The sequence below is a fragment of the Equus asinus genome, chromosome 2 (genome assembly GCF_041296235.1).
Source record: "Equus asinus isolate D_3611 breed Donkey chromosome 2, EquAss-T2T_v2, whole genome shotgun sequence".
Lineage (NCBI taxonomy): Eukaryota > Metazoa > Chordata > Mammalia > Perissodactyla > Equidae > Equus > Equus asinus.
The window spans coordinates 113117416-113144938 of record NC_091791.1 but is presented as its reverse complement, the minus strand read 5'-3'; the positions used below and the strand labels follow the sequence as shown (position 1 = coordinate 113144938).

The window sequence follows — 27523 nt, the reverse complement described above, 5'->3', positions numbered from 1 at the left end:
GGATTTGTTTCTACATTTCACTCAAACGCTGGAGCTTAGGACTTTTAGATCCTTTTCCTGGCACTCAGAATACCGTCTTTAAGGGTTTTTATGGCTACAAGATCATAGGGAAGATTCTTCCACCTCCTCTTGCTTACATCTGGCTCTGAGGGTGTGCATGCACGTGTGTGCTTGGGGGGCACACACGTGTGTGCACTCGTCCATATGCTTTGCAGGCCATTTCCTCAATTCTCTTTATCTTCCTCCCTCTTGCTTGCCAAAATGTGGACTTAAAGTGCATTTTTAACTATGTGTTAAATTTATTGAGTAAAATTTGGTATTTCTATGTGTATGCATGTGGGTGTGTATACAATATTTCATATAACAAACTTTATTGAAACATAATTCACATTCCATAAAATTTACCTTTTTAAAATGTTCTTGTATATTTTTATAAACAGACAAAGGCGAGCCTTTTTTATTCCTTCCACTGAAACCTCTGCATTAAACTTTGTAAACTTTGTAGCTCAGGTTCACTGAACCTGAGAAGGCAAAAACTTCCACCGGAGTGTTAGACTGAACATATTTCTTGATTTTTCTTGGCCTCTCTTTCTTTACTGTGTTCCAATTAAAGAATTTCTCCCTACATATTTTAAATAATGTGAGTGGAGGCAGAATTAATAAATTCTTTATTGTTAATAACTTCTTTTATGGCCAACGAAACCCCAGGAGTTCAAAAGTATTAGCTCAGAGTCCTTAATCTAACGAAACCTTTCCTCCACTTCTACCGGCTTTGTTCCCAATTGTAAAGTCTCCTCTCGAGGATTTTCAATGCTTATTTCAAAATGCCAGGGAGAGAAAAGCTTCATTACTGCCGGGACTTTCCTATTGGCAAATTCAACCTTAGTCTTCCCTTAATTCTGGTTCCTTCTTTGAATAATAGAAATAATCCTGTTTGTTCATTATGAATTCACTTCATTGAGGGGAAATGCTGCATTGAAGATAGTGAAGGATGATAAAGCCATTCTTGGCAGCCTCAGAGGGCATTAGCCCCGGATTATCCTCTGCCTCATGTTTACAGTTGCCTGGGCTTATCTGGTGACATCTGGAGACAGAGTACTGGCAGTGCCGGCCAAGTGTTTAAGCAGGTGGATGTGCCGTTCTTTGTGCTACAGTCTCAGGAATCTGAAGGAGAGAAAACCAAAGAATTTGGATTTGGATATCTTTTAAGATCCCCACCTGGAAATTAAGGAATTAATGATACTAGTTGGGTTTTTGTAAGGATAAAGTTGGACAGGCATGCGGAGTACCTTGAATAGTAAATAATACATTCTTGTTAAATGCTTTGTCCAGAGCAGACCCACATTCTAAAGTCCTCCTGCCTCTGGATGGCAGCTCTGTTGAGTGTGGACTTAGTCTCTGGTCAGGTGTACTCTTAGATGCATTCTTCTTCTCTTTCTTCCTTGGTTCCACATCCATGTGCCTCATCTCCCCAAAGCAAGTGCAGCTCTGGGGACAGTGAGCTTGGAGGGACCTGGCACTGGGACCTGATCCTAGTGAGTGCTGGATGCTCCGGGTGACGGATAAGTGTTGACTTGGCAAGAGGAGGAGATCACCCTGAAGACTAGAGCCCACACATTCCTGTGTGTCTCTGCTTTAACGCGTGACACCAAGTCACTGGTATCTGATCCTTTTGACCCACTTCAGCTGGGACTGTGGGTTGGGGAAGGGACTGGTACTGGGTAGGATTCTTCTAAGGGAACTGCTTCTCCCAGCTGACCTGTGGTCCCTCACCTGGCTGCTTTTGCATCAAGCCTCATGAGACGCCAAACACCGTGGAGGGATCATTTGACTTTGTGTGTTAAGAGCCTTAACAATGTCTTATTCCCTTTGGAGAATCTCTCTGGAGAAAATAGTTCAGACTGCAGCAAATGATATTTCTGGCAAATTCATGTATAAAAGTCAAAATAAAAAGGAAACTGGAACATATGTCCTGTTATAACCTATCATATGAGATTGGTTAAGTAAATGGTTACATTCATGCAGTGAAATATTTTGCAGTCAAAAAATTATGCTTTAAGATATTAATTTAGCAAACATTTATTGAGCACATGCCAGAAACTTGTACACTGAGGCCAGTGCACCAAATAAGAAAGGCACATTCTCTGCCCAAGTGGTACATCCAGTCTGAGGAAGGGGAAGAAGACAATAAACGGGTAAATAAATAATTTCTGAATGTGATGAACGTGATTTAATGCTAAGTAGAAGAAAAGGAGAAATTGGTGCACTGAGTGATTTCAACTATGTGAAAAAATACATGTGCATAGAAAACAGCCAAGAAGAGACTATGCCAAGCAAATTATAGGTGATTTTTATTTTCTTCTTTATGTGTTTCAGTATTTAATAGTCGTCCTTTTATAATTAGGAAAAAATAACTTGAAAAGAGAATGCACTTCACATTTATGCCATACACGGGACCACTTATTTTCATGTCTTATGAAGGCAGAAAAAGTCAGAGACTCCCTTGGTAGAGTTAAACAGAGCATGTACAAGAGAAAGGAGAGCAATGTGTCCAACCTTACCCTCAGGTCAAGTTTTCCACATAACCCCTATTAGGAAAGGGGAGCAGGTGGGGTTACTGCCGCCCACCGCCCTCTCCCTGCCTGCTCACTCTTCCATGCTCCTGACTGCTTAGCACAGTGCCTGCCCCCTCACAGGCTCTCATGAAGATCTCTTGCAGGTGGGGAGAAGGAACAGAAATATAAACCAAGTGAGCAGAACACCTTCTTGGTCCACTTGTACTTGGTACAAACTTGGCTAAGATGCACTTTCATTCATCTTTGAAGTCTCATCACTTGTTTCAAGCAAATATTTTTGGTAAATTTCTGAGTTTATGAATTGCTTCAAACTTTATCAAATCAGAAAGGTGTCTCACTCTTAATCATATGAAAAGATGCTCCGCTTCTTGTGTCAGTAAGAGAAATGCAAAGTGAACTTCTCCGAGTTATCAGATGGTCCATCCAAGGCTGTGCAGGAGCAGGCTTGCCGATATGTCCCTGGGAGAAGTATAAAGTGACCTGACCCCATGGAGGGCAATTAGGCAATGTCTATCAAAATGACAAATTCACATTCCTTTTGATTCCCCCATTCTACTTCTGGGAATGTAGCCTACAGATATACTTACACACATATGAAATGATATATTCATTAGATTTTATTTAATAAACACTTACGTAATGACTTCTATGTGCAGTCACTATTCTAAGTCGTCTACTGACATTAAATTATTTGATCCCCCAAACAATTCCATAAGGTAGATATTATTATTATTCTTATCCCCTCTTTATGGATGAGGAAACCAAAGAACAGAGAGATTAAGTAATTTGCCCAAGGTGACGCAGCTAGTAGGTAGCAGAGCTGGGATTCAAACCCAGACCATGTCACCCCAGGGTCCTTGTTTTGCCCGCCTCATTGGGTCCCTTCTTGTATGACCAAGGGTATAGCACTTTCATAACTGGAAATATTTGGACACAATCTAAATGCCTGTCAATAGGGGATTGTTAAGTAAATGATGCGACATCTCTCAAGTGCAGTTGATGGAAAGATCACCAAGAAGCATTGTTAATGGAAAAAGCAAGGTGCAGAAGGTGCTACCAGGTGTGTTAATGAAAGGGATGGGGCCGAATCTGTGTTCATATTTTCTGGGATAAGAATAAATAGCTCTGGAAAGATGCACAAGAAACAAGTAACCGGGTTGCCTATGGGGAGAGAGATGGTGGCCAGAGGATGGGGCTGGAGGGAAACTTCATTGTATTCTCTTTTAGACTTTCGGATTTGTGCGTGTGTGTGTGTGTGTGTGTGTGTGAGAGGAAGATTGACCCTGAGCTAACATCTGTTGCCAATCTTCCTCTTTTTACTTGAGGAAGATTGTCACTGAGCTAACATCTATGCCAGTCTTCCTCCATTTTTTGTGTGAGATGCTGCCACAGCATGGCTACACAAGTGGTGCTAGGTTCGCACCCAGGATCCGGACCTGCAAACCCCAGGCCACCAAAGTAGAGTATGTGAACTTAACTGTGCCACCAGGCTGGCCCCTATACTTTTGGATTTTAAGCCATTCATATTTATTACTTACTCAGAAATGTGAATCAAAAGCCCTGAGTACCAAAGCTTTTTAATGTTTTTTCCTTGACCATACAATCACTTCATTCGTATATTTTTTAATTAAACTTAAATTTTTAAACAATTTATATATGTGAAAGTTAATATATGCTGTGGTTTTTTTAAAACATCAAACAGACCCCAAGGGAAAACATTAAAAATGAAGTCTCTCTTCCATTCCTGAACCCCAGCCTCCTACTGCAAGCCACCTCCTCTGCTGGTTTCTTGGAATTCTTTTTTTTCTTTCAGTTTTATTGAGATATGATTGATATACAGCACTGTATAAGTTTAAGGTGTAGAGCATAATGATTTGACTTACATATATCATGAAATGATTACCATGATAAGTTTAGTTAACATCCATCATCTCATACAGACACACACACACAAAAGAGAAAAATTGGTTTTTTCCTTGTGATGAGAACTCTTTAGATCTGCTCTCGTGGTTTCTTGGAATTCTTTCTGCTCCCTCTCCCTCCACGCAGGGTGTGTGCTGATCGTGAGCCCAGAGCAGCCCCTCTTGTTTGTCCTGCCAAAACTATATCCAAAAATAAGAATCTAATTTTAGGGACGAGGCCTTTGGTGGGTGTTTTTGGAGACATCATATAGTGTTGAAATAAATTTCGACTCAAATTATAGCTCACAGGGCCCATGGTCTCTCGTGTAGTCATTATGCTCCCACCTTAATCACAGTTCATCACTCAGTAGTTAAAATGCCCAAATTGCTTTGTGGTTTTGAATTGTAGCTTTAATTTGATCCTAAGGAGTTGAGAACAGATGAGGATTCATAACCAGGGACTGTGTTCTCTGCACCTGCGCCCGTGTGAAGTGCTTCTCGCCTTGTCATCGTTGACTGTAGCCTGTGTTAGGACTGTGTTAGGGAAATGGCCACAGAATGTCTAAAAGAACCACGCCCTGTAGAGGACAGTGTCCAGTGAAATGGCTCAGACTGCTTTTTCAAATTGAAGGAACTATACTCTCCAATCCTGGCCAGACCGGGAGAGGCCCAGGTGTCACGGGGCCCAACTTGAGGTGGCTTGGGGGCTGCAGGCTCTCACGGCCTGGACCTTGGTTGGCTAGAGTGATGATTAAAAGAAACAGCACTGCTCTGTGTTATGTTGTGGAACTGAATCAAAGTCAAACGCCATTTAGAACAGCACCAGAGTTTGGCCTGGTGAGCAGTTGCTTTGCAACCCCAAGAGTTCCTGGGTGAAATTCAAAACTGGTTCCCATACACAGAAGGCAAGGAGAGACCGAAGAAAGAGGCAGACACTCCAGAGTAGTAGGTGGCATTTGTAATAAACAGGGGAGCTTACATATGAGCTTGTCTTGGGCACCACAAGATGAGTAGATCTCCACACCCACCCGCTGTATCTTAAAAGTTTATACAGAGGGCTTAATGGAGTTCAGTCACATGTTCAGTCCACATGGTCTCAGCAACACCTTACTCTCTCAAGGTTGTATCCTTGAAATGGCTCCTAGTGTGGGAACCGTGAGCAGAAGTACATCCCAACGACAGGGGAGGGGTGAGGAACCTCCAGTTGCCCAGGTCCAGCTCACAGGTCAGCTGGTAGTCACATTCTCTCAATGGCCTCCTCCAACAGAGCTGCAGGCCAGTTCTGCTTCTGTCCTCCATGCATCCACCTAGGACAGTGTGGATTACAGCCCACAGGCTTATGGGGTATATGGACAAGCAGGGTGCCTGTTCTGGGATTTAGGGAGTGCAAGAGATTCCCAGAATTGGAATAAAAGATAAACATATACTGGCAGAGCTTCCCACATTGCAAACATGGTATATAGACAGGTATCTAAAGGCAGATGACCTGCCATTCAGAGCAAAGACGTAGAGTAGTGTGAGCAGAAGTGACAATAAAAAGACAAATAGATACCAAAGAATCAGAGCAATAATTTCCCTCACCTAAAGAATGTTGATTCCCAAGAAACCCAATGACAGATAATGAAGAGGAAGCCAGGGATTTTCCCAGCCCACACAGACCTGAAGCTGGCAAAGACACTGTTCCTAATTTGGGTCATGGTGGCCAGTCGTGAGGGTTCATGGAGGTGGCTGGCAACTGGGAGATTGTGTTTTGTGTTGGGCTGATCTAGTTCTAAAGAAACCCTGAAAGGCTGGGGCAGCAGTGACTCTATTAGCATGAGCACTGTGTCTGCGGGCAGGGCACACTGGACCTCGGCCCCTCATTTGTACGAAAATGACAACAATGACCTCCTCAACATGGTCACCCTGCTCCGAATGCTGGCGACACTATAGTAAGAAGGGGAAGCCCAGACCTGTGGCCTGCAACTGAGCCAGCCCACAAACATATCTAACTCGGCTCCTAATATGTTTTATGACATCAGGGATTTCACCTGGAAATTGCAGGCCTGCTTTCCCACTTCTCTTTACATGTGAGAGGTCCCAGCAGCACAGGCCGTCGTTCTCATGTGGAGGCATTCAGTGGGCAGGGACCCTGCTGCCCTCTTCTCCTCCCTCCCCCGCTGCATAGCTGGGTGCCTGCCCTTCAGCCACTGTCCTCCCCACGCCTCTCTCATTTCCCTACACTCAGCCGGTCTTTGCCAGTCACCTTCCTCTTGTTGAGGACGTCCTCCCTATACCCAGCCTCTCTGGACATTTGGGTTTGCACCACCGCTGCCCCCCACCAAACTTCGCCACCTTCCTCGGGGTTGGCTATGAAGGAAAGAGCCCAAGACCAGTCTCCCTGGGATCCGGGGTCGAGCATCCAAACAGCAGGACTCCTCGGTGTGACCCAGTTATCGAATTTGGAGGCTTTTGAGACAAGGCTCAGGGCCAGGCCTGGCCCCGGATCTACCCACTGGGTATTCCAAGAGTGGGAAGAAGCTGTTGCCAGTTGTGGGAGTAGAAGCCAATTGAGGGAGGCTGCAGTGAGACTCGGGGGCAGAGAACATGGCCTGGGCAGTAGAGGTGTCCCTGGTCCTCAGGTAACTAGGACGTGAGGGTGGTGAGTGCAGCAGCCTGCTGTGGAAGGAGGGCTCGGGGGCCCGGCCAGGCAGTGCCTGGCACTTCTGTGAGTGACAGAGGCCTTTGGCCAGGCCAAGAGGCCAGAGTGTATCAAGAGCTTCCCAAGGGAGTTTCTTGGCTGCAGGGTCACTCTGAGTTTGGTGCCTTCCAGGGAAGTTGAAGGAATGGAGCCTCATCCTGTATGGCACGGTGGAGCACCCATACACCACCTTCAGCTCCCATCAGTCCCGCTCTCGGATGCTGGAGCTCTCAGCCCTGGAGCTTGAGCCCCCCAAGGCCGCTCTGCTGCCATCCCAGGCCGAGCTTCCCGAGGATGAAGAGGACTACACAGGTAATGAACCAGAAGCCAGAGGAGACAGCTAGCCTCTCCAAGTTCTGGCTTTCCACTGTAGCTCTTAAAATGTGGGGCTGTTCCTGACAGCAGGTGGGGTTATGATTGTATGTCTTCCTTCTCTCCTGGAAGTTGTAATAATGATGGTAATTTGCACTCACACAGCTCCTTCCACCCACGGCTCTCCTAATATTTTACAGACTAGTAAGTATACTTCATACCAGTAAGTATTCTCCAACCTTTCAAGGCTGGGAAACTGAGGTTCTCTATGCCCAACCAGAACTAAGACTTGCCCCCTGGTTAATGAGCCTCCTCCTAGGGCACCTCTTTTCCTTAGAGGCCCCTGTCTCACCTCCCAGCCTCCTGACTCTCTCTTGAGCTCATCCACTTTCAGTCCTTGTAGCCAGGATGTGGGAAGGATGAGGGTGCTAACAGTGTCCAGGATGCTGCATTGGATGAGCATGGCTAGGAGAGGAGGTGGCAGTGGAGATCTTGAGCCTCTGGGCTGGGCCAAAGAGCCAAGAAAGGGTCTTAAGACTTCCCATCATTAGATACTGACGCTACATGAAATAGCTTAAGAATCTCATGGGAAGTAAAGATGCCTCATTGCAAATCCTTTTCCTCCAGTTGTACCAGTGCCAGGGCAGCCCCTGGTTCTGGGCCTCCAGCTCCCTAAGCGGAGGCAGCAGAGAGCTGCAGCGGCCCCAGAGAGGGCCTCAACGTTCCTGGCAGCGGGGCCGGCAGCAGGGCTGGCGTGGGCTTGATTAGCACGTCAGGTAGAAAGCTGTTCCTTTCCCTCTGAGCCATCCCACAGTGATTTGTGAGAAACAGCATTTCTGGTTGGGCATATTTTCCTTAGCTAAATATTACAGCTACTTCATAAATGATGGGTGATATCTAAGAACTCTGATGCTTTGAGTTATCTAATAGCTTCTGAAAAAAAAGAGTAACAAAATGGAGAATTTCACCAGTACATATGAAGCATAAATTATGGTCGATTCAATTTTAAATTTCTTCTACCATTCCTTTAAAATGGAGCATTGAATTATGTATGGACTAATCTACTCTGTTTCCCCCTGTGATTTATAAACTATGGCAAGATTTAGTAATTATTAATAAAGGACTGATTTTTTTTTTGTTAAATCTGCTACTGACTCTAACCTTACAGTATTCTGGAATCTCACTATAAGACTGTTTTGCAGCCCAAGTCACTCAGTCTTTCTCCAGCATAGCCTAGATGGATGGGTGTAGGGGTCGGGATTAAGATGTGTTCCCAGTGCTTGGAGAAGGTCCCTGTAGTCTCGGAGATAGTGGGATGGGTGGGCCAGTAACAGCAGGAAGAGCCAGAGACAGGGAAAGAGCAAGAGAAGGGTGAGAGCAGGAAGGTGCCCTGGTGTGGAGGACAAAGGGGGACAGGGCTCCCAAGAGGAGGAGGGAGAAAGGAGGAGGGGGGGAGGGGGAGGGAGCAGCCACGTTAGATTCCAAAGCACAGTCAGGGAACATGTGGGATGGGGCATCTTGTCGCTGTCCCTTGTGGAAGGAGTCTCAGGCACAGACAAGCCCGGGTACAGTAGCCCGGGAGAGAGAGAGGGTGAAGGTGAGAGGTGATTTTGAAGTGGGCCAATGATTATTAACTTTTTGCAGAGTTTTGGCACAGAGGCTGGGGGGTTAAGGCCGGAGCTTGCAGGCATGACCTTGGTGTGGGGGGAGGCTTCTTGAGAATGCAGAGAGCTGGCATGGGCAGAGGGGGCATGGGGGGGTGAGGGTCCCAGGCCAGGAGAGGCTCCACCCCAGAGCAGTTCCCCTGTCTGGAATGGGTAGGGGTGTTTGACGGAGCAGTGGTCCCAGGGGCCAGCAGCAGGGGGTGCTTGGCAGCACTGCAGGGGGAGCAGACAGAAATGGAGGGGCAGCTCTCCCTGGGACAAGAGGTAAAGGAGAGGAGGTGAGCGAGAGGCAGAGAATGGAATCTAGCCACCCACTGTCAGCAAGGATCCCAGGACAGTAGCAGTCAAGACCGTCTGCCAAGAGGCAGCAGGGCTCCCTAGGGGGTGGCATGCACCTCGCCAGAGCTGGCAGGAGAGTTGCCCTGGGAAGGGGGCAGCCATAAAGTGGACTCAGCCAACCTCACTCCCTGCGAATGGGGGCAGAGGAGGCACCCAGAGTTATTCCCTGGGGCTGAGGCTGGCAGAAGGTCAAGGTCGTGCTAGAGTCTAGAGTTCCTAGAGTAACTGAGGGTGTGGAAATCTAACTTGGGGGTGAGGAGATGGGGAGGACTCAGGGGTCCAGCAGGGAGGAAGGGCGGCAGCCACAGTGGGCCGGGTGAGGTGCCGGGAAACATCAGTGGTCGTGGTACTGAAGGTGGAGAGCTTTGCCATGATGGCCAGCCTCAGTGTGGCCTTTGCCAGGAAGACTTTGTTCAGGGCAGCTCAACAGGCACAGCGGAATTGATTCGTAGGACAAATGGCATGGCCTGAGCAGGACTGTATCAGGTCACAGGCTCACGACACGTCAGCACTCCCTTGACAGACGAGGGCAGAGGCCCGGAAGCGTTAGGTAGCTTGCTCAGGTCACAAGCTGTCAAGAAAGAGCCCAGTCGTGCAGCGAGGGCGGTCTGTTATTCTCGTGGGTGCCTCTCATCTGTGGTCACCCAGCTGTACCCTTGTCTCCCACTCCGTGCCTCATAGTGTGACAGTGAGGCTCCAGTGCACTTTTCTTAGATGATGTGAATGGTGAAAAAGATCATGATACCACATCCTCCTGTTCCTTCAGAAATTGGTCTAAGGACATAATGACAAAATCGAGAACTCCGAAGTTGCTTTCTAACATGTTTATCTGTTTATTGGTGTTTTTTTTTATCCTGGATTTGCTCCACAAGGGGTTTAAGGTAGAGTTTTCAAATAAGCCTGTGTCAGACTAAGACCCTTGAGAGAGGAGTCAACTGCTGGCCTTTGGGCTCCAGACATTGATTGCGCTCCCCTTGTATTTGGAGCCTCGGGAAGTGACACTGGAAGGCAGTGGGTCTTTGACGAATTTTCACACTAATTGAGAAAAGAGGAAAAGAAGACATAAGTACAAATTGCAACACAAATAACATATGCTCACCCAGAGATTATGTGGGTGAGTTAACAGCTGTGCCAGAAAAAAACCACAGGCATGCTTAGGAGGGGCAGAGTGATTGGGGTAAGGTGGCTAGCCAGGTAGATTTCACTGAAGAACGCTTCATGGAGGAGATGAATCTTGATATTGGGCTTTACGAGACAATTCAAGTGGGGAGCCATACTGGGAAAGGTGCTTACAGGTGTTTATCTAAGCATCTTTACAGGGGTAGTATCTCACTGAGCTCTCCACCTGGAGCTGGACGCAGCCGGTTACCAAGATGCCCTGTGGGTGTTCTGCTGCGCTTGCTGTTGGGTGGACCCCAGCCTTGCACGGGGCTCCCCTAAGGGTTACTAACTACCCTCTCTACCACAGAGAGGCCCCAGGAAAGAGGCGCACGGGAGGGGCTCGGGGTGAAGTCCACACACTGCATACCAGCATCAGGAGCAACTGCTCCAGGCCCTTCCCCAAGGCTATCCCATGGGACATGCTAGAACATTCTGTTTGAAGATAGTGAGGACACCTGCACTTTCCCCGTTTCCACCCACTCTCCTTTCATCCATTCTCTCACCCATCAGCCACTCAGTAAATATTTATTGGGCCCCTGCCCTGTGCCAAACGCCTTTCTAGGTGCTGGGAATTTAGCAGCGAATACTGTAGACCGAATCCTGCTCAGGTGGAGGTTCCATCTCCCGTGCCGGAAGAGAGGAATTTGCTGTGTCTCCTCCGTCTCCCCTCAGACCTCCTAAAGACTGAGGAGATTGTTCACTTTATCAAGCGGGACAGACTTACGGCTTCCCTTGGCCTTGAGGAGAAATCCCTGTGGGAGAATGGGGTGGCCCTTAAGTCCGTGTGTTGGGGAGGCCTCTGCAGTCCAGGCTGGTGGGAAGGCTCCTGTGCTTTCAGTGCAATGGGTAATTAAGTGGGTAATTAAAAGCCATGGCGCAGGGAAGCGAGGATGTCTGAGGCCCTCCCCATAAGGGAAAGCACAGGGAAGAGAGGATGTCTGGGATGAGGTGGGGTAAGAATCCAAGCAAATGAGAATTGACTCCAAAATAGCAAAACAGGCGGGAGCTGGGGAAGGGGTGGGAGCTGAAGGTTGGCTGGGTGATGAGCTTTGGGCGTGGTGGCCGGCCTCATAGTAGAACATGATCTCTGTGGCGTTCCAGCTCCCTCCCCGCCCCGGACCAGAGATGCAGTCTAGCGTGCTCCCTGGACGAACAGGGCTTTGAAAGGGGTTCACAGTGGAACTCACAATGAAAACTTTGGAAGTATCAACAGCGTAAACCTTCAGGGAGGGAAGCAAAATAAACAGGGCCTAACACTGGGAAGGTCTGGAGGCCCTTTAAAGACGATGAAGGGGTCTTTGTGCACCTCAGCAAAGGCCCATTGTGGGCAGCAGAGAATGGGGACTTTTGTCTTTCCCTCGCGTCCCCGTGAAATGCTGGTGGCCAGCAAATCACCTCCTTTTTGCTTCTGAATGCATTCCCCACCCCCTCCAACAACCAAAACCTTGTAGAAGGTTTTTATTTCTTCCAAAGACCCAGAAACTTTCATAATGCCCCACCGGACCCCTCCTGGCACGGGGAGGTTTTCCGGAGCCATTTCCCAGACTGGGAAGGATGGGGTCGGGGGTGAGGCAGGCGCTGGCTTTGGCACGTGTGGTCGTGGGTGGAGAGGACACCTGTGGACATGCCCCCGCCCCGGCCTGAGGGTGATAGATGGCTCATGCTGGGCCCTTCCCTGGTGCATCTAGAGGGAAGGACCTAGAAGGTGAGGTTTGCTGGCATGCACTGAGCTCCCTGCATTTCTCTCCATCGCTTTTCAAACAACACACAGGCCCCAGAGTTAGAATTGGGGATTGTAGGGGACCTGAGGGAAGACAGCCATGGCTACCACTTAGGGCAAGAGCCAGAGAAGCCAAGAAAGAGATCCACTGACAGGGCCCCATGGTCCAGAGCAAATGGAAATCCATCCTGCTCCCACCACTGCATGTCAGGAATCCTCTTCCTGCCTTTGCTGCTTAATTCCCATGGGATCACCACTGCTTCCCAGCAGTTTCCTTATGGCCCAACGCCCCATAGTGTGTTGCTTTGTCCTTCACAAGGGGAATCTAAAGAGCTGGCCAGTCTCAGCATCACGACTCTGATGCAGGGGAATACACTGCATAAGGCCCTTCTCCGCCTCTCCTGCCTGTCACAGCCTCTCTTCTAGTATCTCACGGTGCCCACCTCTTCCCCCATCTTGGTCCCCACCCTGGCTGTTTCCTTCTTCTCAGCCCGTCCCTGCCTAGAGTCATCAGACCCTCTGACACTGGAGCCTGGAGCCCACCTCTCCAGCCCACCTCTCTCTAGGGAAGCTTCTCCTGACCCTGCCAGGCTGCCGTGCCCTGACAGAGGGTCCTAGGGGACTGGATTTGATGGAAAAAGCATCTCTATGGAAAGGAAATGCTTGTTTCTTTAAGGTGTGTGCCATCCGGAGTGTGGAGACAAAGGCTGTGACGGCCCCAACGCAGACCAGTGCTTGAACTGTGTCCACTTCAGCCTGGGGAACGTCAAGACCAGCAGGTAACGGGCTGTGGCTTCCATCTGCATGTCCTGGAGCCCCTCAGAGTGCCACTAAGGTGGCCAGTTTCAAGCTGTGCTCTTAGACCCCCCCACAGCCTGGTGTCCTACTTAGAATTTAATGTAACATTCCAAAGGAGATCCCGTACAGCTTCACTGCTCTGGAATTCTGTGTGTTTTCCTACTTTTTGTTTTCATCACACAGTCATATGTGTCCATGACAGAGAAATCAGAAGCCGTGGCGTTGTGGTGTCTGTGCTTACAAACCCTTTTCTATCTGTTTTGTTAAACAAAAATGGGTTATATTGAGCATGCCAAGACTGACCACTTGGGAACTGTAGACAAATGTCATTTTAGGGGCCAATAGTGTTCCAAAAGTCAGCCCTGTCAGCCGTGCATGGGGAGCACACACCCACCAGGGCCCACACAGGGGTGTGGCCGTGCGTGGGGAGCAGTGGTGCAGGCGTGACTCTCCTGGTATCCTGGAGGTCCCAGCCACAGGCGTACTCACCCTGCACTACACAAAGGCAGTTGTCCTGCTGACTGTACTCACTGCCCAGGAGACTCGCTCCTGAAGGGCAGCAGCGGTGGGGTTTTGTGGGAGCTGAAAGTTCCAGAAGTCAAATACCTTCATCATCATGGTGCCCATGGAAGCCAAACACAGCCTCAGAGTGCCTCCCCCGGGGCCCCTTTGAAAGGAAGAGATTCCCCTTCTTACGCAATCCTCAACCCTCTCCCTGTATTAGGAACTTCTCACTGTGCTCACCAAGACAGTGGGCACTAGGTTTAACCTTCATCTTGGGGCCTTTGTGGGAGGGCAGCTAAGGTTTCCTTCCCAACCAGCCCCCTGCCTCAGCCTGACCCAGCAGTGCTGTGGGTGGCGAGGCGGGGCCAGGGCTGAGTTGGAAAGGCCCTTTCCTGCTCTGGCTCCCACAGGAAGTGTGTGAGTGCATGCCCACTGGGCTACTTCGGGGACACAGCAGCAAGACGCTGTCGTAGGTGCCACAAGGGATGTGAGACCTGCTCCGGCAGGAGCCCAACCCAGTGCCTGTCTTGCCGCCGCGGGTTCTATCACCATCAGGAGATCAACAGCTGTGTGACCCTCTGTCCTGCGGGATTTTACGCTGATGAAAGTAAGTACATGTCCACGGGCATGGAAATGATGAGTCGGGCCCCCTTTCTAGGCTGGGGTCCCTCTCTTGGGAGAATTTTCGAAGCCGTTGCTTCCTATATACTGTATCCTTCTGAGAAAGGACCCTCAACAGGGGAGGGAGGGAGAGATGGTGAGATTAAAGCGCTTGGACCCTGTGGTTAGTATCCATTCACATACAACCAGCCAGAACAGTCAAAGTGATGCTGGAATCCTCCAGAGTGACTGGAAGAATTTCATGTGTCTGCAAGTCAATGTCCATTAGCAAGGATGGGCAGAGAGGTGGCTTGGGCCAGCTGCTCTCGGGCTCAGTATGATTTCAGATATCAAAAGAGGAAGGCGAGGATGACCTGCTGTCTGTCCTGCAATTTCTCCTCCAGGAGAGACTGCACCATAGGCTTCTCTGTCGCACTGGGCGTGTGCACTGGGTCAGGGGTCAGGGGATCCGCCACCAGCTTATGGACTTGTTGGTCAAAACTGGGTGAAAACTCCTCCTAGGGAGAGCTGCTGAGCTGAAACTAGGACTTAAGCGTGGGCAGAAGGTTCGCAGTCCTCCATAAATGAAGAGGAGCCTGCTGGCCAGTGTTAATCGGGCTCAGAAGAGACAGGTTAGTCTTTGTGGCACACTTTACAGATAGTCACCACACCCTGAGAGGCGGGTGAAGGTTTCCTTGTCCTACAGATGGGGAAACAAAGCTGAGAGAGGGCAGAAGGTACCCAGCTAGTAATGGCACAGGTGGGACTTGAGATCAGAGCGGCAAAGCCAGGCATCCCAACAAATCCCAGGAAAGTGGCTGGCTGGGCAGGGGCCCTGGGGCCCAGGATCCCATGCCAGTATCTCACCAATTCACCTCACCTCAGAAGAGGCAAAAAAGGGTTTGGGTTAAATCAATGGAGGATAGTTCTCAAAGAAGTTGAAAGAAGCCACTGTTTTGATATTGACAGTCGTGCAGGTGGCAGGCCTTCCCGCAGAGCTGCTCTCCGGGCCTCGCTGTGAAGGAGGGATAATTGATCCGGGCTGTCACCGCATTGCTGTCACTCCTGTGGAGAAGGAGCCAGGAAATCTTTAAAGACATATAAAGCCATCAAATAACCAGACTCTCTCTCTCTTTTTTTTTTTTTTTAAGATTTTATTTTTCCTTTTTCTCCCAAAGCCCCCCAGTACATAGCTGTGTATTTTTAGTTGTGGGTCCTTCTAGTTGTGGCATGTGGGATGCCGCCTCAGCATGGCCTGATGAGCGGTGCCACGTCTGCCCCCAGGATTCGAACTGGCAAAACCCTGGACCGCCAAAGTGGAGTGGGCAAACTTAACCACTCGGCCGGCCCCTCTTTTTTATTTTTTTTAATTTAATTTTTATTGAGTTGATGATAGGTTACAATTTTGTGAAATTTCAGTTGTACATTATTGTTTGTCAGTCATATTGTAGGTGCACCCCTTCACCCTTTGTGCCCACCCCCAGCCCCCCTTTCCCCTGGTAGCCACTAATCTGTTCTCTTTGTCTGCAATTTTAAATTCCTCATATGAGTGGAGTCATACAGAGATTGTCCTTCTCTATCTGGCTTATTTCACTTAACATAATTCCCTCAAGGTCCATCCATGTTGTTGCAAATGGGATGATTTTATTCCTTTTTATTGCTGAGTAGTATTCCATTGTATATATATACCATATCTTCTTTATCCAATCCTCTGTTGATGATAACCAGACTCTCTTTAGAGGAGAGACAAACAGTCATGCAAGACACATTTCACAGCCTTTGCCAACGCCTGCCTGGGCTGCCACCCAGACCTGATTTCAGGGTGGAGACTCCTCCATCCCACCCCACTCCTGGGAGAATCAGCCACCCTCACTGGCCCAACACATCCTCGCTGAGCATCTGCCACGTGTGTGTAACGCCACCTGTGGGGCCCTGGGGAGGAGGCACAGAGGTGTAGCAAGCAGCCCTTAGCTCCCAGCCCAAATGCAAGGTGGTGTTGATGAGGTGCCAGAAGGAATGACCTAGCTGATAACTCATGCAAATGAAGGTGGGAGTTGCAGTGACCCAGAATTTCCCCAGGAGGTACGATGGGTGTCTCAGTGTATGTAACTTCCAAGTCTTCAATAAGAACCCCTATGAAGGCCCTAGGGGGGGTGCTTCCTGTCGTGTTTATGAGGCTTGTGCCTGAGAACTAGCCTTGGTCCCTGTGGCAGTAAGCAGAACCACAGCGTGTCTCCCCTGGAGAGGGCCCGCCCCCAGGCCTCGCATTGTTAGAGGACTTTCCTCCAGAAGAGAGAGGGGAGGGACCTGTGACCTATGATCCGACACCTGGGCACGTGGTCTCAACGTGGCCTCTGGCTGTTTTCTGATGACATCATTCATTCAGGAGACTGACATGGGGCACCGCTCTATCAACCCTGCTTTGAAATGTCAGAGTCTTGTTTGCCCAGATTTGATTCACATCCATTCTTCCCCTTTTCTTTTCCTCACCTTATTTTTATCCAGGTCAGAAAAATTGCCTTAAATGCCACCCAAGCTGTAAAAAGTGCATTGATGAACCAGAGAAATGTACCATCTGTAAAGAGGGATTCAGGTGAGACCCTCTTTTCAAACCTGAAGAATGGCAAAGTGTTGGTGCTGTTTTTAGCTTCTTTCATTGATTTACCAAGTTTTTGCAACTTTTTCTTAAAAGGTAACATTTCAGAGGCCCAAAGCCTTTCCATGTAAAGTTTCCAAGTCTTTCAAAATCAGATTTCCACTTAGTAGCTGGTGTTGAAGATAGAAAGTTAGAGGATGGTTAAAATCTCTACATCTTATGCAGCATCTGGAGAATTGGTGAAAGCAAGAGTGGGTCTGTCGTGTAAAGTAGGGCTGGCCGCTGGAAGGGTGAGGAGCTCTCCCAGGTGCATTAGCTCCCTTTTTTAGGCACCAGTAACCCCACCTACTCCAGTTTCCCTCCCAGGCTGGGCAAGGGAGGGCCACTGGGTAGCCCATCCTCCTGCTCTTCTCTCTCTTTCCTCCCGGCTCTGGTATCTCCTTCTGGGTGGAGAAGGTTACTCCCTGGAGATGCTCTTCAGATTCCTGGTTTTCCCTCTTCCACCAGGCTCAGCATTGTCTCCTAGTCTAGTGCAGGGACTAGCCTAGGGTCTGCATTTTAAGGAAGAAAAGGAAAGGTCGGCAAGAGCAGTGTTCTCGTCCCACAGTGTGCACAGGAATCACCAGGGCTCTTGTTAGAATGCAGGTACTGGTCCAGCAGCTCTGTGACTCTGTATCTAACAGGCCTCCAGGTGGCAAGGATGCTGCTGGTCCTGGCAAGAGCAGCCTTTGCATAGTGAGACGTTAGAGGCCTGCACCCATCTCCCCCACCCCAGCTTCCCTTCCACCCAAATGCTGCCAGGACTGGAATTCACCAGGATGGCTGAATTCTTTTGGAGTAAAGAGTGAAGGAAGAAAACTTGATGAGCACTCTTATTCCTGATGCTCTCACCAGTACTGCTTCATTTAATCTTCACAGCGACCAATGACATAGATATTATTGTCGTCATCACTCACGTTTTACTAACAGGGGAGAGAAACAGTTTCCCCAGGAAGCACGATATTGATGCCTTATTGGAGTTGCCCTTAACCTGCCCCTCTCTTCCAGATCAGGGAGAAGAAGAATCAGGAGGAGAGAGAGCTCACCATCCAAGCACCTGGGATTCTGGGGAGGGAAATGGGACCAGGACCCCCAAAGTCACGCATTATACCTATTGTCATTTAAACCTGGTAGCTGGACAAGGCAGGATTAGAAGTGAAAGGATGAAGTGGTCGAGGAAGGAGATCCCCAAAAAGGAAAAGAGCAAGGGAGAAAGTCGAGGGCATTCAGCCGGCCACTGTGGCTGGGGGCACGGGGGAGGTGGCTGTGATGGCACCTCCCACCAAGGCTCCTTGCCCCCAGGCTGGTAACTGAAGGTGTCAGCAGGGAAGTCTCCACAGTACCAGAACCTGTTTCTCAGTGAGGATGTGCTGGAGGCGTCACAGAGAGCTTGTTTCTGCATCCTGTGGGTCCTGTGAGTCCTGTGGGTGAGAGGAAATCAGATGCTCAGGTCAGGAACGATGTCATGAGGAGAAAATGCCTCTCGAGCAGTAGCCACACAAATGGAGGCAGCGGTTCCAGCCATGACAAGGGTTTAGAGAGGCACACAAACTCTGAAAACATCGTCAGCCATAATCCACAGAAAGCTTCATTTTATTGCCTAATATCCTCTTAAGCTGTGGCTTCAAATCATCTCTGTCACGTTAAAGCGGTGAGAGCAGCCGAGCTGCTGTCTCCTGGCCATCCATCTCTTTAGGGGGATAAATGCAGGGAGGGTTCGCCGGGGACCGTCAGTTCTTAGACTTGATGTAACTGCCGGTCGCAGCACCCTGGTGCCATGATGAGGAGAAGCCCAGGTGGGTATCCACCATCAGTGCAGAGAGACTTTTGGACCCACCGATGTCTCACCCCTAAATGCAGGATTCTCTGGATCTCACAAACACCCCAGAGCACTCGTTCAATATGTCTGGTGGCAGACCCATTTACAACGTGTGCATCAAACACAGCGTAACCTTGGGAACTGAAGAAATGATGGTAGCTGGCATTTATTCACACTGCTGTATGCCAGACACTATTCCAATGTTTTACAAGTATTTGCTCATTTGGTCCTCAAAGCAGCCTTGTGACTCAGGAGCCATGATTGTCCCAGTAAACAGGAGAGGAGACAAAGGTGCAGAGAGGTTAGCTGGCTTGCCTAGGGTCAGGCTTGCACAGCTAGGAAGTGGCAGAGGCAGGATCCCAGAGAGGGTGGTCCAGCTCCAGAGTCCACTCCAGAATCCATGCACTCAGCCACCTCACTGAGCAAGCTGAGGGCAGTCCTCAATGAGATGAGAGGGGAAGGGGGGAGCCACATCAGGCAGGGCCCGCTGGGTCCCAGGAGTAGCTTATATTTTTTAAGTTCATCTTGAAGTATGGAAGGTTTCAAGCAAGGGAGAGGCTGGAGCAGATCCTGGAATTTCAGGACCAGTCTTGCTTCCGCCTCTGCCCTCAGACCTCACAAATGCCGGTGTGCCACCAGAGGTAACCTACACACGCTCAAGTTCTCCTCTTGGGGTTTGGGTTCAATTTTGATTACCATCAGAGAAGAGGAGCCATCACAGACCAGGAGAGAGCATGAGGACTTGGCCTCTCACACCAGAACCCAGGCCACAGGGCTTTGGGGAGGGAGCCCAGGGCCACCGGCTGCCAGAAGATGGAGGCTCTGCTTCCAGGCCCTGGGTATCCTTTCCAACCAGGCCTCCAGCTGGCTTCAGGACAGCTTTTCCTGCTTTCATTAGCTCAGAACCTTAAGTGACACAGAGAGCTGTGTTTTGGCAACTTACATTTCCTCTCATGAAAGGCATTTGAGGGCAAATCATAATTTCATTAAAATTTTGGAAGAGACATGAAAACCTGCCTTATTTTCCTTTCCAACAGCCTTGCACGGGGCAGCTGCATTCCAGACTGTGAACCGGGCACCTACTTTGACTCCGAGCTGGTCAGATGTGGGGAATGCCATCACACCTGCCAAACCTGTGTGGGTGAGTTCTCTGCCTGCAGAGGCATCTGTTTCATTATGCCAGACGTCGGAACCTGGTTACTCAGGTGGGTAGGCGAACTCTCTTGAAACCCCGAAAGCCCTAGGACTTCATGGACTTCCGTGGAATTGCAGCATTAAATCACAGAGGCCCTACAGGGGCTGCGGGGTGGGGCAATGGGCAATTAGTGTTTAATAAGTACAGAGTTTCAGTTTGGGAAGATGAAAAAGTTCTGGGGATGGGTAGATAGTGGTGGTGGTTGCACAACAATGTGAAGTACTTAATGCCACTGACCTATATTATTAAATGGTTAATATGGTAAATTTTATGTACCTTTTACCACCATTTTTAAAATTAAAGAAAAGCCACACGGGCCCACTCTGAATGAGCAGCCTGGATTTCCTGGCGTTAGAAGCCTGGCCCGGCAGTGGCTACTCTCAGGCTGAGCGCAGGTGCTCGCTGCTCGCTGCTCGTGAGCTGGCTTGCCTGGAAGCCCAACCCTGCTGCAGAGGCGCTGCCTAAGATGCAATGCTATAAAGATTCGGAGAGGTGGGGCCGATTCCGGGGCAAAGGGAAGGAGGAGGCCTTTTAAACATAGCCTTAGTCCTTTTGTACCTCTCCTCGCTTCTGTTGAACATTTTATTCAAAGAGGAAAAACTTCTATAGACGATTTTATGTGTATGGTAATTCCCCACAAAGATTATAACACAGATGTCTTCCAGGTACCGTTTTATGCAGAAGAGCAGAGAATGCATTTGTTTTATTGGGTTTCCCGTTGCAGTTATTTGCACTAGAATGTTGAAGCACATGATGAGTTTGTGGGCTCAGACACACTTCGGGCTAAATCTTCTCTTGGCCCTCCTTCCTGACCCGGCGCTCTGGTCCTTGTTCTATGAAACTCACCTGAGATTGAGTTTTTGCTGCACTGATCATTTAAGAGTTAGTCTCTCCTCGGTCACAGTTGCCATTATATGGCACAGCCCTCCCAGTGTGTCCTCATGGACCCCATGTGAGTATCAGCCATGCTTTCCAGGAGTGGACATGCCAGAGAAAGCAGGGCTCTGGCCAGGGCCTGTTCTCAAAGCCTGGGGGAGCTGGGCCTTCCTGGGATACCCTCCTGGCACCACCCCCAAAGGAGCAGGGGCTCAGCGACTGGAAGCATTCTCAGCCGCTGGTAGCTCAGCAGCTTTTCCCAGCAGTTTGCTCTGTTGCCTTTTTGTCTATCATTTTTATTCTTGGTTTCTTTGACTTGTTTAGCCCAGGTTGATTAAGGAGCATGACTGATGTCACTTAGTTAAATTTCATAGTCACTTGAATCCCTAGAGGTGTGTGGCTTTATAACGCTTTTGATTTCAATAATTCAATTTACTTTTCTTTTCTACATGTCCCCAGACTGCCTGATGGCAAACAGCTTTATAGATTCGCTTGTAGGTTCTCTCATCCCAACCCAGTGACTTCTCCGTCACTTCAGGGAATTAATTCAGCGCCGGGCAGGTCTAAGGCTGTCTGGGGGCCTCCTCTCCTCCCCATGCCCACCTGCCTGGGTTCTTTCTAAGCTCCTGGGGTGCATGCATCCACCACTGGCTGCTGCTGGGGAGAAGGACCTCACTGCCCTGCTCTGAGTCACCGAGACTTCTTGCTCCGTGTCAGGTGTGAGTCTGTGTTGGAAGCAGCTGTACTTGGCTGCCAACTTCCCATCCCCCTGGAGGCCCAGGCCCGCCTGGCCTTCCCCTCCCTGCTTCCACTCAGAAACCACTGCTGCCAACTCTGCACTGGTGCGGGAGCCTGGGCATGTTCCTGGGGAGTGTCGGGGTCAGGCCTGCATGCAGGGCTGGGCATGGTGGCATACATCCCCATGCCTGGCAGCAGTGCCCCAGGGCGTGTGGCGGTGACTCAATGGGGACAAGCCTCGTGCCCATACCCAATCCAGGTACCCAGCACGTCCTGGCACAGAGGATGTGATTCCTTGGGGTTGCTGGTCTACTGTGGGTTGGTACAGGGGACCCGTGGGATTAGACATTGAAGAAGAAAGGAAAGCATTTTATATCTTAGTACCCTTAATGGCACATTTTTCCTGGTTTTTGAACAAGGGCACCTCATTTGCACTTTGCATTGGGCCCCACAAATGATGTTGTGGGTCCTGTCAAAGCACAACCCATTTCGGTATTATTATTATGATCTCTGGGAGCTTTTCAAGTGTCTGAAGCCTGTAAAGGCTTGTGACTCAACGAAATCCCTGAGAGACTTTGAGTTATAAAGTTCATAATTTTTAGTAATTGTGAAAATAGTTTGTCCTGAAAATTTGTGTTTAATCAGGCTTTTTTTTCTTGTGGTAAAATACCCATAACATAAAATTTACCATCTTAACCATTTTTAAGTGTACACTTCAGTGGCATTAAGTACACTCACATTGTTGTGCAGCCATCCCCACCATCCATCTCCAGAACTTTTTCATCTTGCCCAGTTGAACGTGTTGCATCAGCTTCAAAGTTTAGTGCATTAAGCATTAAACCAAGTACAAATGAGAAGGAGTATTCTTTCCCACCACAGAAGCTCCTCAGGCATTAAGGATCCTAGTGGCTGAGGCAGGACAACGTGGGTAACCGGGTTCAATAGGGGAGGCCCAACGACTGGGACAGCTGCGGGAACCACACAGCTCCTGAGACCCAGGGCTTCTGAAGCCAGACGCTCCTTGGAGATGTGATGGAGGGGTGGCCAAAGCACAAGAGCAGTCTTCCATCTAGAATGACATAAACCAAACAGAATCCCTATACATTTGTGGGGCATCTGCAGCAAGAGAGGGAGGACACCCCACATGGAGGCTCTGAGAGAGTGGGCAGCTGTCCATTACGGCCCTGTCACCCCAAAGGGCTCTTGCTTCTGCCTCACACACACAATCCCTTCCAGGCTTAAAGCTGTGGTTCTGAGAGATAAAACCAGCCACCAGAAGCACTGGGGCTTGTGCTGGCAGAACCACCCTGCAGGCCCCAGTCTGCAAAGGAGTCTTCCTTTGACACAGCCAAGAGGCCTGTCTTAGTCCAGAAGTTACTCCAGGAAGACAGCCAGATATGTCGCCTTAACTGTCAGGCTTCCATCTAAGACCACAATCAAATTAAAGTGGGGAAGAAGTTTAACTAGGGCTGTGCTCACCAGAGAGCACCTGAGACGATTCTTCCCTGTTTTCAACACTCTAAGCCATCAGCCAGTGGCCACCTCACTGCCTCTCTGTGACGTCCCATCAGGTGCTCCTCGGGGACATTTGGCACAGAGTGGACACCCAGCACTTACTTCTTGTTGGAATGAATGAATGAACAGATGGACAGACGAACGGAGGGATGGCATGGTTTCTTCATTAGACCAGTGTCTGCCCCAGGTTGATGAGTCCTCTTAGCTTAGCTGCAGGGTTTCCATCATGACTCTCGATCCTTCGTTCAGAGCTTTTGTCTCTCCTGGTCCCCACTCCCTGCCACATAAGCCCTTAGTCGTTTTTGTCATTTTTCCTGTTATTGAATCTGCTCTGGTCGTCTACCCTGAATACTGTCAACATCCCCCAAAATCTCTTCCTTCCCTTTTCCCACATCACCTTACGGTGTTCTGTCCAATAGAAGTACGATGCAAGCCACAAATGTGAGCCCCGATACAACTTTAAATTTCCTAGAGAAACAGGTGAAAATAACTATAACATATCCTGTTAAGCCCATGTGTCTAAATACTATTGCTTCAGCGTATAGTCAATATCAAAACAATGACTATTTTATATATTTTTTTTTAAGCTAAGGCTTTGAAATCCGGTGTGTGTGTATTTTATGCTTACAGCACATCTCAGTTTGGTCCAGCCACATTTCAGGTGCCCAAAGCCACAGGTGGCCAGCTGTAGCAGAAGGAGGTTTTAGGCTCATTGGGAAAGGAAGCATTTGGAATCAGGACCAACAAAGGTGGCACAGGCAATAGGGAGGTGTGGTGAGCCTGGCTCAGGCCTCCATGTCCCCATCTGTGAAATGGGGATGTGATGGCCGCCTCCCAGGCAGGACAAGGAGGGCCCAGTGCAGACGTATGTGGGCACCTGGGAAATCCAGCTGTGGTGGTGACCTTGGGGCATCTGAACAGGACCCAGATCTCACAGGGCACTGCAGCAGGCCTGGGACACACGGTGGGCAGGCGGTCCCTGACATCTGCTTCTTTTCCCGGACCCCTCAGGGCCCAGCAGAGAAGAATGTGTTCACTGTGCAGCAAACTTCCACTTCCAAGACTGGAGATGCGTGCCAGCCTGTGGCGAGGGCTTCTACCCGGAGGAGATGCCGGGCTTGCCCCACAAGGTGTGCCGAAGGTACGCGCCCCTTCCAGGCAGACTTCCTGGCTCAAACCAAGACTGTTGGGAAGAGCGGTCAGCTGTGCCAGTGAAGGAGCAGGAGCGGCAGGAGGGCCAAGTCTGGCGGCCCCTTCCCGGGAACTGGGGGCAGGTGCGCAGCATGCACCACTGCAGCAGTGCGGTAGCCAGACAGGAGCTCACGTACAGAGGAGGGGACCCCTGCAGTTAGTGATTGCCAAGGTCACGAGTTAGTTGGCTGCTTTCATTCCTTTGTTCCTTTGATGAGTATTTATTGAGCACCTACTATGTGCCAGGCACTGTGTAGCTGGGAGAGGGCAGGAAGCAGAAAAACAAGGTGCTCACACCCGGTAGCAGACTCCACAGGAGCTCCCAGCGTGCCACAGCTCAGAATGCACTCACACTGTTGGTAATTAAGGAAACCATGTGTTAGATTTTTTTTTAGTTACATAATCTAGAGAAAACAAAAGATTCTGACAATTTCCTCATTCTAAAGCCATTTCCTATCCGGTCAATGAGCATATACTGTATCCCCTCTCATTCTCCTTTTGCACTCCCTCCTGTGTGTCACACAGTGCACCATCCTGGTTAGGTGGCTCCCAAGCCTGTAGTGTTCCCTTTTGTCCCTGGACATGGGAAGTGAAAGAAGAAGCTGTTTGCTAGGGTGTCTTCTTGTCTTGCTGATTATCACCCTACGTCAGGACTTCATAACCTGGATCCCAGGAACAGGGCAGGCAGCTGCCTCATTCAGGGTGAGAGCAACAATGAGGAGTTTGAAGGTGACCTTGATAGTAGTGATGTTGGGGGTGGGGAAGGGACCTTCCTTCTGAAATAGACTCAAAGCAAGGGAGCCCCGGAGGCCCATGTCAGAGCAGGGGTAGGGAGACCGTGCCCCATCTTCCAGCTCACAGCTGGAGACCCACATTGGGGTTACCTCCCCAGGCTGTGTTTGAGAACTACTCTGGGTTGCAACCTATTCTCTTAAAACAAAGACACCAATAACCCTGCAGTGAGCCAATGAGAGGCCACCTAGTCCTTGCACTTGTGTGACCCACAAAAAGAGGGTCCAGAGAGGGTTATGTATCTGAGAGGAGTCAGCCCCTCTGTTGGGCTGGTTTGAAATAGGAACCTTGCCACCTTCACCCAGGCTTGCTGAGTCCATACAGGATCCTCGGCACGGATGTCCAAAGTAAACCTTTCATTTTAACCAGCCCGCTGGTTCAAGGGTAGTTAATTACACTAAATGCAGCAGCCCCGGGACAACGTGGAACTGAACAGTGATAATCACTTTTACTTGTCAGATGCCCAGATCCTAGAGGATGCTGGGTGTTACCACAAGTTTGGCAACCAGCCCACCATGGGGCACCCAGAAACTCTGGCGTCCCCAGCCCCAGGAGGCAGGAGGTAGGCAGCCCCCACAAGTCCCTCCTTGGGCAGCAGAGGACAGGAGCTTCTGGGGTGCTCCCTTCCATGGGTGAGGAAGCCTTCAGCCCCACAGGGGAGTCCAGTGCTGGGGCTGACACACCAGGTCTTGGAGATGCACACCCAGGAAGAGCCCTCCACAGGGGGCCGAGGGGGCGGCATGGCAGCACCTCAGAGAGTTTCTGTCTGTAGGGTACCCTGGCTCTAAAGAACCCTCCAGCATGAATTCCTCCCCAAGGAATAATGGCCTTGGTCCCCTTAGTTCTGCAGGGCCTTTCCCCACTCAGGAAGCAGCAGCTGTTAGAGAGCCTGGCTTCCTCCAGGCCCCAGGAAGCTGAGGGGTGCCGTGGCTGTCGGCTGCCGACTGGCCCGGGGCAGCTCCGAGGGAGCAAGCAGCCAGTTGGGGCTCATGTGGAAAAGCCAGGCCAGGATACAGGCCTGCTTGTCGGCATCCAGAGTGCTAAGACCACCCGTGAAGCTGAGGCCAGAAGCTGAGAGCAGTCCGGGATAAGTATCTCAGAAGAGGTGCCGGACGCCCCCAAGACTTCCTAAGAGCACCTGGAAAAGTGAGCCAGGACCTCTTGGAAGACAGAGAGCCACTCGGCCAGGTACTTGCTAACGCCTCACACCCTCAGCCCTCCCCCTCATCCACGCCCTAGGCCCCTCCAGGGCCTTGGTGCGGGCAGAGACTCACAGGCACGCCTTCTGCTGTATTCTGTGCCCAGACTGAAGCGGGACGCGACTTCTGTCATCTGACTTTCACCTGGTACAGCCTAAAGACCAAAGGCTGGTGGAAATGGCCCCTGCGATGCAGCAAGGAAGGAGGGCTGCAGTGGGCACGCCTGCCCTTCCAGAGTTTGGCAGGGCAAACTTGCCACGGTGTTTGGGGGTGGAGTAAGTACCACAGACAGTAGTAGAACCAGAGGTGTCTTGAAAGCCCCTACCCAAGAGGACCACCAACCGGGCACAGTAACCCTGACGGAAAGGAGCCAAGAGGGCCTCTCAGAGAAGCCATGGCCTTGAGGCCACTGGGGGTCAGCTGGGGACATCACCCATTCCTGGGAGCAGCACGATGCTGGATTCTTCCCCTGAACCTGGGATCTGAGCAACACCTTGACCTGGGCCTTGAGAAACCCTGAGCAGAGAGTACACTGAGCCGGCCCAGACTTCTGCCTGCAGAACGGGAGATGCTGACTGGTGCTGGGTCAAGCTGCTGCGTGTGTGGAATTCGTTACACAGCACTAGGAAACCGACACCCCTGCGGTTCCAGCCAGCAGGCATGGGGTTGTCTTTGGAGAAGAAAGTCAGCTGCGTCCAGCTGATTCTCCACCGTAGCCTACTCCACTCACTGTTTATAGTTGCGGCAACCTTCAGCCTGTGACAACTGACCATCCCATTAAGTGGCTCGGCTTATCCCGAGCTCCCGTCTCACTGGTGGACATCGTCTGTAAAGGGGTGGGCGGGGGCTGGGGGGTGATCCCAGGGGAAGTCGTCCCCTGTGCTGTGGCATCAGCGGCCTGTGGCCAGGCCACCAGAAGGTGCAGCGCGTCAAGGACCAGACCTCAGGAGCTTCCTCAAAGTGCACAGGAACAGGGTTCCGCTCGGCAGGCCCCGTCCTCCCCTCCGGGGTGTCTGGAGGGCGGGGGGCCAGTCTCTTGCCACAGGAGGAGGAAGTCAGAGGGCTCCTGGATGCAGTGTGCTGCAGGATTTACACATTTATAAATATAAACCACAGATCTGAAGTCCAGTTTGGGAGCATCCTCAGCTACACTAGGAGAACAAAACCCGCCCCTCGTCCAGGCTGAGGGCCTGGCGCCCTGGGGCCTCTGTGCAGGCGGCATCCATGGTGGACTCGGAGCCCGGCGGAGGGCCGCTTTGCAAAGAGGCCTACAGTGAGCCTTGTTGTCATCTAGTCTCTGACTGGGCA

General features: G+C 50.2%; 1 protein-coding gene across 3 annotated transcripts in view; it reads left to right on the top strand.

Annotated features, from left to right (window-relative positions):
• Positions 1–27523, top strand: part of PCSK6 (proprotein convertase subtilisin/kexin type 6) — a 181314-nt gene that overhangs the window by 150136 nt on the left and 3655 nt on the right. For 2 of the 3 annotated variants that reach the window (XM_044762977.2, XM_070496493.1), the window contains exons 14-20: positions 7290–7469; positions 7635–7673; positions 13030–13132; positions 14066–14262; positions 16761–16848; positions 19747–19850; positions 24045–24174. In XM_044762977.2, coding sequence (XP_044618912.2) covers positions 7290–7469; positions 7635–7673; positions 13030–13132; positions 14066–14262; positions 16761–16848; positions 19747–19850; positions 24045–24174 — 841 coding nt within the window. The remainder of the gene's footprint in view (positions 1–7289; positions 7470–7634; positions 7674–13029; positions 13133–14065; positions 14263–16760; positions 16849–19746; positions 19851–24044; positions 24175–27523) is intronic. The other variant, XM_070496488.1, reaches the window with a different exon arrangement.